This window comes from Mirounga leonina, unplaced genomic scaffold, assembly GCF_011800145.1.
Source record: "Mirounga leonina isolate KUSES-001 unplaced genomic scaffold, KU_Mleo_1.0 Mir_174, whole genome shotgun sequence".
In the NCBI taxonomy this organism is placed as follows: Eukaryota; Metazoa; Chordata; class Mammalia; order Carnivora; family Phocidae; genus Mirounga; species Mirounga leonina.
This window is the reverse complement of record NW_023270451.1, coordinates 40,668,002-40,684,924: the sequence shown is the minus strand read 5'-3', so window position 1 is coordinate 40,684,924 and position 16,923 is coordinate 40,668,002. Positions and strand designations below refer to the sequence as shown.

Here is a 16,923-nt window from a genome sequence, read left to right as displayed (position 1 = left end):
TAATCTGACATCCTTCCTAAGTCCTCTACGTGCCAGCCCTACCATCAAGAGCAGTTGTGTCTCCCTTCGCATCTGTACACAAGCCTGCATCACAGCTAAATTCACCTTCTCTCTGTCCCACGCCAGAGCGGGCACATCCCTGGCACATCTCTGGCTTGGTGGTTCCTTTTGCTGAGTTAGTGGGCTGACGGTGTCCCCACCTCCCAAATGATACGTGCACACCCTAATCCTTGAACTTGTGAATGTTACCTTATTTGGAAAGAGGACCTTTGCAGATGTAATTAATTTAAGGATCTTGAGATGAGGAGATCATCCTGGGTTATCCAGGTTGGCCCTAAATTCAGGGATCAATGTCCTCGTAAGAAGCACACAGAGGAGACTATAGACATGGATGTGAAGACAGAGGCAGAGATTGGAGTGATGTGGCTACAAGCCAACGATGCTGGTAGCCACCAGAAACTGGAAGAGACAAGTAATGCTCTCGTGGACTGAATGTTTATGTCCCCCCACCCCCACCCCATTCATATGCTGAAGCCCTAACCCTCCTGATGGTATTTAGAGGCAGGCCTTCAGGAGGTAATTAGGTTTAGATGAGGTCATGAGGGGTGGTGCCTTCATGGTGGGATTAGTACCCTTTTATGAAGAGGAAAGACACCAGCGCTCACTCTTACTACACACGGGAGAAGGGCCATGGGAGTGCATGGCAAGTAGGCAGCCGTCTACAGGCCAGGAAGCAGGTTCTTACCAGGAACCAAATCTAGCAGCGCCTTGATCTCAGACTTCCCAGCCTCTACCAAGTCTGTGGTATTTTGTTATAGCAACCTTAGCTGATACAAACACTTTCTCCCTTAGAGCCTCCAGAGCGAGTGTGGTTCTGCTGACACCTTGATTTTGGACTTGGGGCTCCAGAACTGTGAAAGAATAAAGTGCTTTTGTGTTAAGCCACCTAGCTGTCAAGGCAGCTTCAGAAACCCTCCTTCTCACCCTGTGTCTATATTCCTTTGAGTCCCAGCTCAAGCCCTCTTCCTGAGGTGGGTCTAGCTCGTGTGGTTGTGCTCGAGAACTCCGGTAGCATGTTTCTTTCAGCATTTCCAAGTCTTCAGCCTCGTGGTATGTCTTGATTTTTAATATATGCTAACTTCTTGGAAGCCAGACCTTGGTTTTCCATCTTTCCATCTCTAGCACCTAGTGCTAAGCTTCAGACCTTTGAGTAGAGACTGCCTTATTAAATAGAAGGTCAGCTATGAACCAGAGTCTAACTTACTTAGCACCTAAATCATTCCTTCTTTGATTCAGAAGGCTCTCCAGGATCTTATCCTGTCACTAGGTTCTCATTATGAGAACCAGTTATTCTTACACAGACTGAGGAAGAAATCGCAGATGATTTGGATCAGAGGCCTGAAGAGTCTATTCGGGTACCTACTCCTGTGATTCTAAATTATATGCGCATTAGTTAGCCGGAATGTGTCTCTGCTTTGATTGCAAATTTCAATTAGCTCTGAAAAAAACCCAACAAAACAAAAAACAGTTTTGAGCACATTTGTCAGAGAGAACACTGTTATCAGCTTGCGCCATCCAGCAACGAAGTGAGTTTTCTTCAGGAGTTGTGTGCCCTGTAATTGGAGTGCAAAAGTGTGATGTCTGAATGCAGAGAGTCTGCGATTCTCTCCAGGCTAGACACCAAAGGGCAGAGCTCTATGATGCCAAAGACAGTATGCTTTTTTTTTTTAAGATTTTATTTATTTATTTGTCAGAGAGAGAGAGAGAGCACAAGCAGGGGGAGCAGCACGCAGAGGGAGAAGCAGGCTCCTGGCTGAGCAGGGAGCCCGACTCGGGACTCGATCCCAGAACCCTGGGATTATGACCTGAGCCGAACGCAGATGCTTAACCAACTGAGCCACCCAGGCATCCCTACAGTATGATTTTTTTTTTTTTTAATGAAAGGTAGTAAAGATAAAATATTAGAATGGTGCTGGAATGTATACACCAAAGAGCACAAGAGAGTCTCCCCCAATTCGTGCCTCTGGCTGAGTTCCGTTCACAGAGGAGTCTGTATGGGAGGATTTCCCTGGCATCACATGCACCTGCCCCTGTGTGAGGAGGGAGCCCAGGGGCTCTTCGGTGAGGCCGTCTGCCACTGTGACAGTGAGGGAATTCTTAGAAAGGGGTAGGGGGAAGGGCACTAGGTTGGAGTCAAAAGATTGGTCCTGGCCCTCAGAAGTCCATCACTCCTTTTTGTGGTCCTACACAAATCATTTATCTTAGATTCCTCATCTCTAAAATGAAAGAGCTGGGTAGATGACTTCACATTCTCTTTCAAACTCTGAGGTTTAAAAGAACTACTCTACGAGAGCAAAACAAACCATTACTTCTGTACCCTGAAAAAATCAATAAACCCGGAAGAGACTCCTGAGTCCCTTGTGTGCACAGAGTTATCCCGTCATCACTGGCTAACACACATGCCTGTTACGTGCAGGAACGTGCTGCCAGGCAGACTGACTGTGCCTGGGGAGAGCAGGGCTGGGGGTGAGGAGCCGGACTGACAGGGCAGCAGGCAGCCTTCGGGGGACTCTAGTATACTCATAGGTGATCTTTTTTTTTTTTTTAAAGATTTTTTTTTTTTTTTAATTTATTTATTTGACAGAGAGAGACATAGTGAGAGAGGGAACACAAGCAGGGGGAGTGGGAGAGGGAGAAGCAGGCTCCCCGCAGAGCAGGGAGCCCGATGCGGGACTCGATCCCAGGACCCCGGGATCATGACCCGAGCCGAAGGCAGTCGCTTAACCAACTGAGCCACCCAGGCGCCCACTCGTAGGTGATCTTGAGCAGAGAGGTTGTGTGTGTGGTCTGCAGCCCACACATGGGGCCCACTACCTCAGGGCGGGTGATGTTGGGCGGACTACGTACACCGTCATTACCGAGTCACTGGGGGCACGTAGAAGATCGTCAGGAAGTGCTACTTGTTACTTGTATTGCCGTTGTCACTACCACGGTAGCAGCTATAACCATCCTGCCCCCACCCCTCTAATGGGCTGCATGGCCCGAGCAAGGTGGCATTTATAGGCTTGGTGTAACAATTACAACTCTCAGTGACTAAATATAAGTACAGAATTGGTATGGCATCAGTTAAAGCTGTCATTATATTAACTGGAAATCTATTGACAAGTATTTCCATATGTTCATAGTATAATCATAAAAGATGATATTGATGATTCTGAGGCTTTAGAAAATCAGAAATGCTGGGGTGCCTGGGTGGCTCAGTCAGTTAAGCATCTGCCTTCTGCTCAGGTCATGATCCCAGGGGTCTGGGATTGAGCCCTACATTGGGCCCTGTGCTCAGCAGGGAGGTCTGCTTGTCCCTCTGCCCGCCCCCCCCATCATGCTCTCTCGCTCTCAAATAAATAAAATCTTAAAAAAAAATCAGAAATGCCTTTAAAGTCATTAAAGGCATGTTAAATTATGCTCCATGTGATTTAATGGTAGGTATTATTGTCTTGTGAATTTTAAAAACCTGAGAAGCAGATTAGATAAATAATCAGAGCAACCCACTCCACATTCAGGCCAGATAGAGGCAATCACAACACTCTTCAGCTGCAGGAAGAATGGAAGTCCTTTTCTATTTCTGACATCACTGCAGGGGGCAGCGCTGAGAATCCAGCATTTGAAAGTTACAGAGGAGACGTTCACTGTGGAAACAGCTGTGCTGTGGGGGGGACGCTTTCAACTTGTGCACTCAGCAATATGGAAATGAACTGTGCCAGCTCATGAGCATGGATAAATGCTTAGTTGCCTTTCCAACCACAAAGCAGCTTTCTATATTTGGCCCTCTTTTGACATTCAGTAGAACAGACTGAATTTAATGCCGGACGACAGTGCCAGACTGTGTTCAGTTAAAACTGAAGCGAAGACCTTAAGAAGCCACTTTCCCCAGATGCTGTCACATTTCTCTCTCCATCTTATATTCGCGGTGAGCTTTCAGCCTGACAGCCTCAGGGCAGCATATCAGCCCGGCCAGCCGTGTTGGGCTAAGTCAGCAGGGCCTTGATCTTCCCCGGGGGCCCAAGTCCACCCTGTACTGTATCTTAGAACGTTCGGCTCAAGGTGCATGTCCCGCTCCCTGGTCACCGGGTATATGGAACACAAACAGCTATTTCAGGACCCCTGGTCCCTTGAGCCAAGAGAAGGCGGCATCTTTGGTTTTTTCTGTCCTGAGTACCAGTTCACCCCATTTCAGCACACATGATTAAAATCCCTCACCCTGAGGACTCTTTTGGGCCCTTTTCATACCCCCTTGCTCCTCAGAGTAGTTCATTCAGTGCGTATTTTATTCAGGGCCCCTAGGTCCGAAGTAGTGAGATTACTACATAGAGGACCCTGTCTCTGGCCTCACGGAACCACGTTCTGACTCAGAGAGAGACTCGTTTGAGTGAGGCTTGTGGAAGTGCTGATGAGGGAGAGAATTTGTGCCCCAAGGAGGTTTGGGGCAAATGAGAATTCACAGGTTGAGAAGTAGATGGGGCAGACATTCCAAATATAAAAAAGCGAATGAGCAAAGAATTGGCAGTGTTAAAATGCACAGGCTGATTTCCTGCCCTAGTTCAGTGGGACTACAGATAGGAAACATGGTAGCTCTGAGCAGGACCCTAGACCTTGCGTGTCTCTACCCGTAGGGCAATGTTCCTTAACTCCTTCAAACTGCTTCAGGATCTTGGCCACTGCTTGGCATTTACTCTGGTTTATCATCAGAATTTATATATTTAAATTATAGCAGAATATGCATTATATTATAATATGTAGCAGAATGAATAAAAATGCAGGTTCCAAAGTCAGGTGGCTTTACTTCTTGGTAGCTTTATGGCATTGGGGAAGTTATCTAATGCTCTCGTCCTCATTCCAAAAATTCCCAGAAGTTTCCACATTCCAAAAATAAGGATACTAATCCAACCTCACAGGATGGTGCAAGGATTAAGTGCCATATTGTAAGTAGTGTTTATTAGCACACTACCTGGCAGATAGTGCATGCTTAATAAATTTAGTTATTGTGTTTCATTTATTTGTTCAACATATTTCTTCATACCTACTGTGCCCTATTAAGTAATGAGCAAGGCAGAAAAGATTCGTGCTTTCATGGAGCTAGAAACTGTTCTCCAATTATTTTATGTTATTATTGTTTATATTGTTCCATTTGTAGGCTCTTTCAGCAGGCCCCCTTGGATAGTATTTCCTGAGGCACTACCCTTTTGTGTTTTAAATTGCAGACTGTACAGAAGTATGGATACGACTTAATACTTCCTTGTTAACCATCTACCTAGCACCATTTATTGGGTTTGAGAACTTAATCCATTTTCTTGGTTTGAAACCCCAACAGTTAATAAACCTGGGAAAATTCTTTTATTTGATATTTATATCTATATCTATATCTAGTGTATAGCATGTATATCATATGTATAACAAATATAAAAATAATATATATATATAGTTCATTGCTGGGGTTCTAAGCAAGTTGAAAAGATGATCCCTACAACTGTTTTGGGGAGAAAAGACCAAAGTCCTGGGGATAAAAGTGGGAAAAATTCATGAATTAATTAAACACTAAGTTATTTGATAATAGACAGTAATACTACTGTAAATTTTTAAAAGATTTTATTTATTTAAGAGAGAGAAAGAGTGAGTGCACAAGCAGAGGGAGAGGGAGAAGCAGACTCCCCACTGAGCAGGAAGCCCGATGAGGGGCTTGATCCCAGGACCCTGGGATCATGACCCAAGCCGAGGGCAGATGCTTCACCGAGTGAGCCACCCAGATGCCCCAACAGTAATACTGCTATATTTATAGGAATACACAATTGATGTGGTTTAGATAATTTAGGAAAATTTCAGAAACTGAACTAAAATTTTGAAGGGTTTGCACGGGTGGAAAAGATTAAGAGAAGATTCTGGGAGGCTCTAACAATATAAATAAACTACAGAAGTGAAAATGCAGATAAGTATTACATTATATTCATTTGTATACTACATGGAGGGTAAGGCATAATGGGGCCCCATAAATGATTATGGAAGTGGAGAGTCTTGGGAAACCAGGTTGGATGAGAGCTTGGGCAAAGATAGTGGCTGGGGAACAGAGAGGAAGGGACATAGAAGATAAACATTTTGAGGATGAAACCAACAGTACTTACTTATGAGAAATTAATTAATTAATTAAGCCCTCACAGTTCCAAAGGGATCTCACTACACCATGAAGACATAACATTTCTTCTCATAGAATTTGTGTCAGGTACAGCAGTGGTTCTTAATCCCACCAAAACAATATCCATTTATTGTGACCAATATTTTAATGACCCTTTACTCTCCTCAAATGAAATTCATTAATAATTTATAATGAATAATAATTTTGAAAATATCACCATAATGCTTTCCTGTAATATAAAGGAAAACTCAAAGAAAGTGGTTAATATTAAAATATTTATTTTAATGTGTAGAAGCCCACATATGATTATACCAGAAGATATAATGATGTGGTCAGATACACCTATATGTAAAATGTGACAGCTACTAATGCAGACCCACATGGGTTTGTTGTGCTAATAACTCAAATACCACAAGTGACACGGCCTTCAGCGACACGATTCTCCAGAATGGCGGGTGATGCTTGTTAAGGTCCCAAACAGAAGGAAATATAGCCTTCCCTCAGTTATCCAAGAGTCGCAATACCAAGAATTCAACATGTATAAAAACCATGCAGAAAAACTTTGGTATGGATATGAAAGAGTCAAATTCTGTGCTCAAGAAATTATAAACAGGTTTCACCTGTTTCAAAGTTCACTGGAACTTTGGAAAGTCTCATGGGAAGTGGGACAACTTTTCATTGTCTAAGACGGAGGCATTGGGGGACATTTACCATCCCTGGATCCCAGCCATTAGATCGCAGGAACCGTGACAACTAGAAGTACCCCCACCATTTCGCAGCCCCGGAGGGAGAGTACTGCCCCCGCAGAGAACGCTGGCTCTCAGGTTTCAGCCGAGTGACTCAAGGACAGTGACAGACAGGGAAGTTGGAAGGGGAGGATTTGGATGGCAAGCCCAGAAAAGGAGTTGGCTGCAGAGATTTCTTCCTTAGTCAAGCAGAGTCTTCACTTTCTTAAATACTTCAAATCTGGCTTTTCCAACCTGGTAAGAGTTTTAAGTTCTGAGCCCAGGTAGAAAATAAAGTGAGGAAAAAAGACGATATTTTGTTTGGCATAAATGCAAACCCTTTCTGGCTTATTTCCTTTAAATGCCAACAAATGAGCCCTCCACGCTGGCTCATTGACAGGAATGTATTGTGTCTCAAAAACTCAGGAGAGATGTAGTTCCAACATGAATCCTTGAAACATTTTTGAAATTTAATTCTTGTTTTTCTTTAAACTACAGATATGATCTCATTCCGTTTTTTTTTTTCAGTTTTGTGAAGTATGCAATTAACATCTAATCCCTCTTGGCATTTGCATTCTGCACAATTGAATGTATTGAGCAGACACACGTGATTGTCTAGTATTATCACTGCATGTTGCCTTCTGCTTGGGTATCTTACATTGAAAGGACTTGATCCCCTTAGAGTACTTTCCAAAAGACTTTGAGCCATAGATTTCCATTTAACAATGATAATACACACATATACCCTCTTTCACAAATATGAATGTGCTGTATTTAGCTTGTAAATAGTCATTTGGCCCAAAGACACGGGGCACATTTCAAATGCATGCTGATTTATAATATCCCAAGAACATAAATCTGTTTGCAGTCTTATTCTAAGACCAAGTTTATTTGTTAGCCAATCAGATGTATAGTATTCACAGGACAGCAGGTTAAGCATTGTGAAGAAATCAGAAGTGAACTAGACACTTTACACCCTCAAGGAGTCTGTTGTCTAGTAGGGATGATAAAATCTCACATATAATATCATAAGTAAGTGGTAAACCATTGGAAATGTAAGATGGAGTGCTGATGGAGTTTCTAGGATGAAATAGTACTTTCCTTTGAAGAAGGCTTCCTGGAGGAGGTGGAATTTTTAACTTGACCTTAAGAATTCGTTAAAATTGTGACAGGTAGGACACGTTAAATTTTGCGGAATGGCTTTCTAAGCTGAAGTACATGTGGACAGAGGTCATGAGTGTGTGTGCCTGTGCGTATGACTTCCCATCACTTAATAATATGCATTCTCCAGGTATTGTCTGGGTGTAATTAAGTGACTGAATAATTGATAGTGCTATAAAGAAATCTCATTTGACATTGTTGCCTTTCGGAAAAAGTCCTCCAGTTTAAGAGCTAAATATAATCTTTGCTTTTTTCCATTGAAGAATTCCCTTTCACAACTCCGGATCTTGGGATACTACTACAGCATTTCAAAAGTCTGGAATGTACTTTTAACTATATTCATAGTAAAGTGCAATCGGACATAAGGCAGGTCTGTCAGGATTGTCACAAAGAGTTCAGTGGCTAAAGTAGAGAGGTGTTCTCATTACCACGTGTTTCCCATGTATTGGACTTGACAACACAGAAACTGAGCCAGAGCACCCACGACCCCTGTGGTTCCATGCCCTTCCTTGAGACTGTTTCCTGGGGCTTGAATCAAACTGCTTCTGCTCCCTGGTGCTGGCCCAGACTTACTGTCCATCTCCCAATTCCTCTGGCCTCTACCTGTAATCCTCACCTGTAGTCTGGAGATTCAACTAAGAGCAAGTTAGTCAACATAAAATCTTGGCCAAAAGGACACATTTGTCTCTTGGAGAGATATTTGCACCCCACGGTCAGTGCAACTTTATTCACAGCAGCCAAGACAAGGAAACAACCTAAGTGTCCGTCAGTGGATGAATGGGTAAAGAGAACGTGATACACACAGAGGGGACTATCATTCAGCCACAAAAAAGAAGGAAATCCTGCCTTTTGCAACAACATGGCTAGACATTGAGGGCATTAGGCTAAGTGAAATAAATCAGAGAAAGACAAATACCGTATGTTGTTACTTATATGCAGAATCTAAAAAAGCTGAACTCAAGGAAAGAGAGAGTAGAATGGTGTCTCCTGGGGGTGGGAATGGGTGGGAATGGTGAAATGCTAGTCAAATTATACAAACTCCCAGCTATAAGAAGAGTAAGTTCTGGGGGATCTAATGTACAGCATGGTGACTGTATGCCATATTATATTCTTGGAAAGTTGTTAAGAAAGTAGATCTTAAGTGTTATCACCACACACACAAAAAAGCGGTAGTGATGGCAGGGAGGCGTGCAGAATGGAGGTGTATCAAATCATCACATTGTATACGTTAAACTCATATATGTTATATGCCAGTAATATCTCAAAAAAGCTAGAGGGCGTGGGGAAGGACATGTTTGTCAAAACTTAATTATCCTATGTTGGAAATGTTTCTCTCTGATCTGGATGGTAGTTACTGATGGGATGGGTGTATAAATTCATCAGGTTGTACTTTTAAGGTTTGTGCATTTCATGTATAATAATCCATTAGTAAAATAAAAATCCATTATCTCAGCCTCTAAAATGGGTATTGCCAATTTTGGTCTATCTGGTAATTTTGCAATGCTTTGTGCATTTTCAAGCACTTAAAAATAAATTTTCAGAATTTTTAGTGTTTTTCTTTTGTATTCCCTTTTAAATCCTTTTTCAATCAATGAGTTAACACTACTAGATAGCCAACAACAGAGGATTAATCGCAATAACAGCTTGTACCTCCTCAAAATTACAAACAGCTCAGTACAGCAATAATTGTCTTCCCCCCAAAAGTTTTTGAAACAAAAGAAGGGTGTGGCGGACAACATTTCTGGAAAAAGAGGAAGAAAATACTTGTTTCAAAAGCACCTTTTTAATGCTTCAGGATTTCCAGTATTTAAATATCTAGAATTTAAAGAGATTAACTTGCAACTGAATCATTATTTTGACCATGTTGTCATGTTTACCAGCTTGCATTCAGTCTCATACTTTTCAGCCAGTTCTTAAGAATTTTCCCATATTCTCACCTGATGGCTGTAGGTTTTGGTTAAAATTCAGATTGAAGTCTAGGGCGCCTGGGTGGCTCAGCTGGTTGAGTGACTGCCTTCGGCTCAGGTCATGGTCCCGGAGTCCTGGGATCGAGTCCCACATCGGGTTCCCGGCTCGGCGGGGAGCCTGCTTCTCCCTCTGACCCTCTCCCCTCTCATGCTGTTTCTCTCTCTCTCTCTCAAATAAATAAATAAATAAAATCTTTAAAAAAAAAAATTCAGATTGAAGTCTAGTGGTGAGCAAACAGTAACTGTGTGATGATGTCAAAGGGGACAAAAATAGAACTGACAGTAAAAGCTTTACCATTACCCATGTTTAAGCACTAAAGAGAGAGAAACACTCCCTTCTAGGAGAGGCATTTTGAAAAAAAAAATCAAACTTGATGCCATTAAATTACAGCATTAAATCCATGAAGTCCAGGACCTGTATGAAAATTAAATTTTAGGGACGCCTGGGTGGCTCTGTCAGTTAGGCATCTGCCTTCTGCTCAGGTTACGATCCCGGAGTCCTGGGATCGAGTCCCATGATCCCAGAGTCCTGGGATCGAGTCCCACATCGGGTACCTTGCTCGGCAGGGAGCCTGCTTCTCCCTCTGCCTCTGCTCGCTGCTCATGCTCTCTCTCTCTCTCTGACAAATGAATAAATAAAATCTTCTTTTTTTTTTTAAAGAAAATTAAATTTTAACTTCTTCTCGCCAACAAACCTAGCCAAGCTCACCATCTTGGATGGATTTACCAGTAGGATGAAGTGTCTCTGACTGTTGTTATTATTTGTGAAGGTAGCCATTTAGCACGAACTGTTTTATTGGCACAGGACAGCTGGGAAGTGGTGGAAGGGCTGAGAGGAGAGATGAGTTACACCCAGGAGCCTCCCATTCAGGAAGGATTTTTGCTGAAAAAGAGGAAATGGCCCTTAAAAGGCTGGCACAAGGTAAGACGCTGGTCTTTGCTTCACCTTTATTTGCACGCACTCAGTACATGGTTTGTAGGCGTGTATATTTAATTTGAAGTTGAAAATTGGGACCGAGGGAAAGGAAGATGTCTAAATGGGGTGTCTTAGTGAATTATACTTTCTTCCCTACAGAGATTTTTCTATCTGGACAAAGGAATCTTGAAATATGCCAAGAGCCAAACCGATGTAAGTCTTCTTCTTAATCAAATATGTTACTAAGGAATTCTGAAGGGCTAATTGTTGTCAGCTCCTGGAAGAGATTGTACACATTTGGGGATTGTATTTCTCTGAACTGGAAACCGAAGGGGGTAATAGTTCCTTCACATGGACCAGAGGTGCCTACTCCACACTGTCCCAGGCCTGGGTTCTGGGTGGGCTCAGTTCGCTCCTGAGTATCCAGGGGTCTGTTCAGGTCTTAGGGTTGGGCTGACATTTTCTCAGCAAGATAACAGGAATAAAACATAGGAGAGGTATCACTCCCACCGTTACAGTGACCGAGGGGTTTGGTGGGGAAGGCCCTTGATGGTGATAGAAAATTCTCTATTGCTTTAACACTAGGGAGACAGCCCATAAGGGCTGGAATGACTGTTCGTCCTGCCCCTTGTACGGGTCCTCCTCTCACCCAGCGCTTCCCTCTTCCTTTCTTGCTTCCATTGACTCATAGAGTGCTCATCTTGTAGGGTTGCATGTAGAAAACCTGGCATAATGCCTGAACCACGGTGGCTTGTCTTAGCTTCCTGCCCTTACGCCTCTTTTTAAATCACTTCTGATTGCCTTAACCGCTTGTTACTTAACCCCTCTTAGACCAAAACAGATAATGGGTGGACATCACTTAATTCAGTACCCTTTCACACTAAATGCTTGGTAAGTCATAGTTCCTATGTTTGTATTCGTGGATGTTGACGGGGAGGCTACAGGAGAGGAGCGTCAGGGATGTTACTACTGTTGTTAACACCCTGGACCTCAAGCGGCCCTCTTCTTACGCCTCTGCAGATCGAGAGAGAGAAGCTGCACGGCTGCATTGATGTTGGGCTCTCGGTGATGTCCGTAAAGAAGTCATCAAAATGCATAGATCTGGATACCGAGGAGCACATCTACCATCTGAAGGTGAGGCTGCTTCCCAGGCGCCATCTCCTGTCGCACGGTTTCTTTAGGTTGCAAAGGGATTGGTGATGCCCTTTGATTATCTCAAAAGATCCAACCAATGTGTAGAAGATCTTCCTTATGAAAGTATTTCTAACAGATGCTATTGATATTTGGATGGACCATCTCACACACTGCTAAAGGTTTAGCATCCTTGTCGCCCACCCCCTAAGGACCACCCCTCCCACATACCGTGATTGTGACAACAGTCAATGGTAAAAAAAACTTCATGTTTCCGAATAACCCCTCCTTCCCCTAGACTGTGCCACCTTTAGTGAAGAACCATTTACCATAGGTTAAAATAGGTTCCCTGAAATACAATATTTAATATTTAGTCTTACCCTTTTAGCTAATTTTATAGGGATTCCATTAAAATTCTCATACTACAGTGAATGTCAAGAACTTTTCTCCTAAAATATGGGCCTCCAAATCTACCCCTGAAAGCGGCTTACTCCTCCTTTCTGTCCTCTCCCCTGCAGATGGTATAGATGGTTAAAAGCATGATATAGGAGCTTCAGAGGTCCAGATCTGGTTCAAATCTTGACCTGGCTACTTACTAGCTACTGGCCTTTGGCAAATTTTTTTTTTTTAAGTTTTATTTATTTATTTGACAGAGAGAGACAGCGGGAGAGGGAACACAAGCAGGGGGAGTGGGAGAGGGAGAAGCAGGCTTCCCGCCGAGCAGGGAGCTCGATGCGGGGCTCGATCCCAGGACCCCGGGATCATGACCTGAGCCGAAGGCAGACGCTTAACAACTGAGCCACCCAGACGCCCCTTTTGGCAAATTTTTTAATCCCTGAAAGTCTCTGTTTTCTCACCACCCTTCCCCAGAATAGGAATTATTAGAGTGCCCATGTGGTACTGCTGCATGGAAGACACTTGGCATGATGCCCAGACTGCTGTCAGCTCAATAAGTTTAGTTTTTGTGTATAATTATTAGGTGGTACCCAAATGTGAGGAATTAATTGAGAGGATGTTAAGACTCTTTTCTTACTTAGGCAAATTACTTGGAATATTGAGAATGGGGGCTGGGAGTTGGGAAAGTGGGAGCATGAGATGATGAGCTCCGTGTCTTAAGATGCCCCATGCTCTCCTCATAGCATCTGTGCGGTGCTTGCACAAATCTATGCATAACACATACGTGTGCTTGACTGACTGCACAAGATGGTCAAATCCATACTGTCTCCTAGCCTAAGCCCCAAGCAAAGCAGGGTTTCTCATCCTCAACACTATTGACATAGTGAACTGGAGAATTCTTTGATGTGGGGTCCGTCCTGTACATTATAGGATGTTGAAGGGCATCCCTGGCCTCTGCCCACTAGATATCGGTAACAAACTCCCTTCACTTATAACAGCCAAAAAATGTCTCCCATTGCCACATGTTCCTTGGTTGACAATAACAACAACAACAACAAAAAATTAGGAAAGAATAGCCCAACCACCCTGTTTCAAAGGTCAGTCTCCTCTAGAATAGTTTCAGTCGTGTCTCCATGTACTTCCAATGACTCTTACTTAGTTCTGTTTTTTTTTAATTAAGATTTTATTTATTTATTTGACAGAGAGAGAGAGTACAAGCAGGGGAAGTGGCAGGCAGAGGGAGAGGGAGAAGCAGGTTCCCCGCCAACAGGGAGCCTGATGTGGGGCTTGATCCCAGGGTCCTGGGATCATGACGTGAGCCGAAGACCAATGCTTAACCGACTGAGCCACCCAGGTGCCCCACTTAACCTAGTTCTGTTTTGACATGGTCAGGAAATAATAGTTTCTTGTTCATCTGCTATTCTAGTTAATAGAATAAAAGTAATTATTAATTCCTAATTTTTGAGGAACCATAGTGCCTTAAAATAACACTATGTACTAATATCATGATAAACAACAGTTTACTATTTCCCTGTGTTGATCTACTTTAAGTTCTGTTCATCTTTCCTGTTCATTCATTTGAACGTCAGCTGTGAGTAGTAGTGTAGGTATGAGCAGTTGTCTGCGGGTCCTCGTTAATAGCCTCAGAGTCAGGCAGTCATCCAGTCCCATTGTCTTATTTTATAGATGAGGAATCTGGGCAGCCAAGGGGTTAAGTGGCTGTCCACCCACGGTCCTATATCAACTTGTGGGGTTGGAACAGAATGCTGGACAGTTATTTAATAAAGTGCTTTTATTCTTCTACCTCATTTAACCAATAAAAAAATGAGTCAAGAGGAATGTTTTGGGCGCCGATTTTTAAGGGCCTCTGAGAGCAGATCAGTGCAAAGGGTGATGTAAGATTCCTGTGAAGTTCCCGCCGTAAGCGCATCTGGGAAGTGAAATACCTTTCGAGGACATAATTTAGGGGGAGATAAGTAGATATAAGTCAGTTTGTATTGCTTTTTCCTGTAAATGATGTATTCAGTAGCACCTGGAGGGGTTTTAAGTCCTGAATGTACTTCTAATCAACACAACAGACCTAAGAGCCGACCTAATGTTTCCTAAATGAGTGATGGCTATAGACATCCTTGCTTTCAGCAGTGGTGGTAGTAAAGATTTTAACAGATTGACCTGGAGTTTTCTTCTCGGAAGGTAACCTACCATGCATCCTGTTGGGTGATTTTAAGCTGCCACTTCATGAGTCTCTGTTCTAATATATAGGTATCTATTGTTTTTCACTTTGAAAGTATTAATACAGCCCTGTACATACAAAACCTGGACTGTGAAGAAAGATCTAGTGCATAGGTGCTTGTTATATTCTTTTTAGTACTTTTGTGAACATTTGAAATACTTTATAATAAAAGTTGCTAGTTATAAACATTATTCTTCATGGAAAGTAGACACTGAGATACTCATTTATGGTGGTGTAGGTGTGTTTGAAAAATCTTGGAAATCTCCAATAATAGTTTTTCACATTTTTTTTTTCTATTTCCAAGTGCAGGAGGAAAGTTTTTTAAAATAACCTTCACATTCCTCAGCAATGTGTTCTTTGTCAGAGAAGATTAAGAAGGTTAAATATTTGGGGAAGAATTTACAAATTTGTTCCAGTTCAGAGAAGATTGATCTGAAAAGTCTGAATTATAAAAGAGTTTAAAAGAAACATGGTGCTAATATTTTCAGTAAGAATAGGAAAAGTGGGGACAAGTGAATTTGGGAATGTTTTGAGGCAGTTAAATATGAATTCTAGTTTATTTGTTGTTCAATATGAGTGGTAATGTTTTGCTTTCTTAATAATAGCATGACAATTGGACCCTTTCATTGAGAGCCTAAATGAAGTTTATGAAGACCATTTTTATTCTCCATTTCCTCCTCAAACTTGTTCCTGTAGATCGCAAATGTAAACTAAGTCAATAAACTTGTATTTCTACATTTCTCCATGTGCCAACATGTAAAGAGAACGTGTCTCAATTGAATGAAGAAATTGCTCCTTTCAGTGAGGGATGCTCTTGTTTCCCTCTTTTTAATATAATTTAGGTCAAGTCAGAAGAAATCTTTGATGAGTGGGTATCCAAACTCCGCCACCACAGAATGTATCGTCAGAATGAAATCGCCATGTTTCCACACGAGGTTAACCACTATTTCCCAGGATCCACTGTCACAGACTCCACATCTGGGGTCTTGGACTCCCTTTCAAGTAGGAAGGTAAGAGCTTGCCAATTATGAGTCTAAAAGAAGGGGGTGGCTTTGTGCGGGGGTGTCCCAACCCGGGGGCTCCGTGTGAAGGAAGAAGAGCTCGTGGGAGGAATCTCTTTGTGCAGTTGGTCAGAACCAGGACCAGAGGAACATCTGCTGTCCCTGGGACAGTAACTGATGAACGGCTCATACAGGGGAATTTAATGGCACTGAATGCTGCAGCCTCCCTTGACTATTTTGACTTTGGTTTTCTTTTCTGGTTGTAAATGCAGTATGCATGTTTATAGCCATAGAGGATTGCGAAATTTCCCAACATTTCTATCATGATTTTGGTATGATTATCATTTGACCGAAGAAGAAATTCAGGACAGCAGCCCCAGGCATGAGAGCATGGTATGGCCAGGCTGAGGTGACAGCCAGAGCTTAGGGTCTCTAGTGGAGTGCTTTGTAGAAGCTTCTTCCCCATTATAGGCAGACGGCTTCCATTAGCGACTGGCTCACTTTGTTGTCCTTTACCCTAACGTGTTCCCACTGGGCTCTGTTTTCATTTATAATGTGCTTTTTGTCATCTGTGGAACAGCGTAGCAGTATATCAAAGCAGAGCTCGATTCAAACTGGAAGCAATTTATCATTTTCTTGTGCTGGTGAGACACGAGTTCCATTATGGTTACAATCTTCAGAGGACATGGAGAAATGCTCAAAAGGTAAAATGACTTGAAACCTCTGCTTCTTTCTGTCATGGCTCTTAGATGGCACTCGTTGAGTATTTACACCTCAGGTGAATTTCCCCGTCACTGTTCCACATTTCCACTCAGAGTTTGCTTACTGAGTTTGCAGTGGTGATGAACAAAATACACTCTCCCTGCAGAGCTTCACGTCTTCACCTGGGTGTGCATGCAGACAGGTTTCCTTTCATATTCTTTAAGTACCCAGGTCTGAATTCCATGAGGACCTCCTAAATTGCAGTCTCCATGGGTGGGCTCTACACAGCTCTCTAGTTTTTTTTTTAAGTGCTAAAACTGACTCCGGTGTACATCCAAGATCGGGAGTCATTGCTCACGGTGAGTGGGTGAACCAAATGGAGCTCCCCACGAAATAGGAGTTCTCTACCCTATCTGCACACGAGAATCACTAGAAGAGCATTTAAAAGGCAAGAATACCCACTCTCCACAAGAATTTCTTTAAATTGGTCTGCACTTGGGCCCTGGC

At 42.7% G+C, this 16,923-nt stretch overlaps 1 protein-coding gene across 3 annotated transcripts in view; it reads left to right on the top strand.

The window, feature by feature from the left end:
• The window catches only part of OSBPL3 (oxysterol binding protein like 3), a 173,543-nt gene that overhangs the window by 93,446 nt on the left and 63,174 nt on the right, over window positions 1-16,923 (top strand). For all 3 annotated transcript variants that reach the window (XM_035020763.1, XM_035020765.1, XM_035020764.1), the window contains exons 3-7: window positions 10,843-10,959; window positions 11,113-11,166; window positions 11,974-12,087; window positions 15,556-15,723; window positions 16,295-16,418. In XM_035020763.1, coding sequence (XP_034876654.1) covers window positions 10,843-10,959; window positions 11,113-11,166; window positions 11,974-12,087; window positions 15,556-15,723; window positions 16,295-16,418 — 577 coding nt within the window. The remainder of the gene's footprint in view (window positions 1-10,842; window positions 10,960-11,112; window positions 11,167-11,973; window positions 12,088-15,555; window positions 15,724-16,294; window positions 16,419-16,923) is intronic.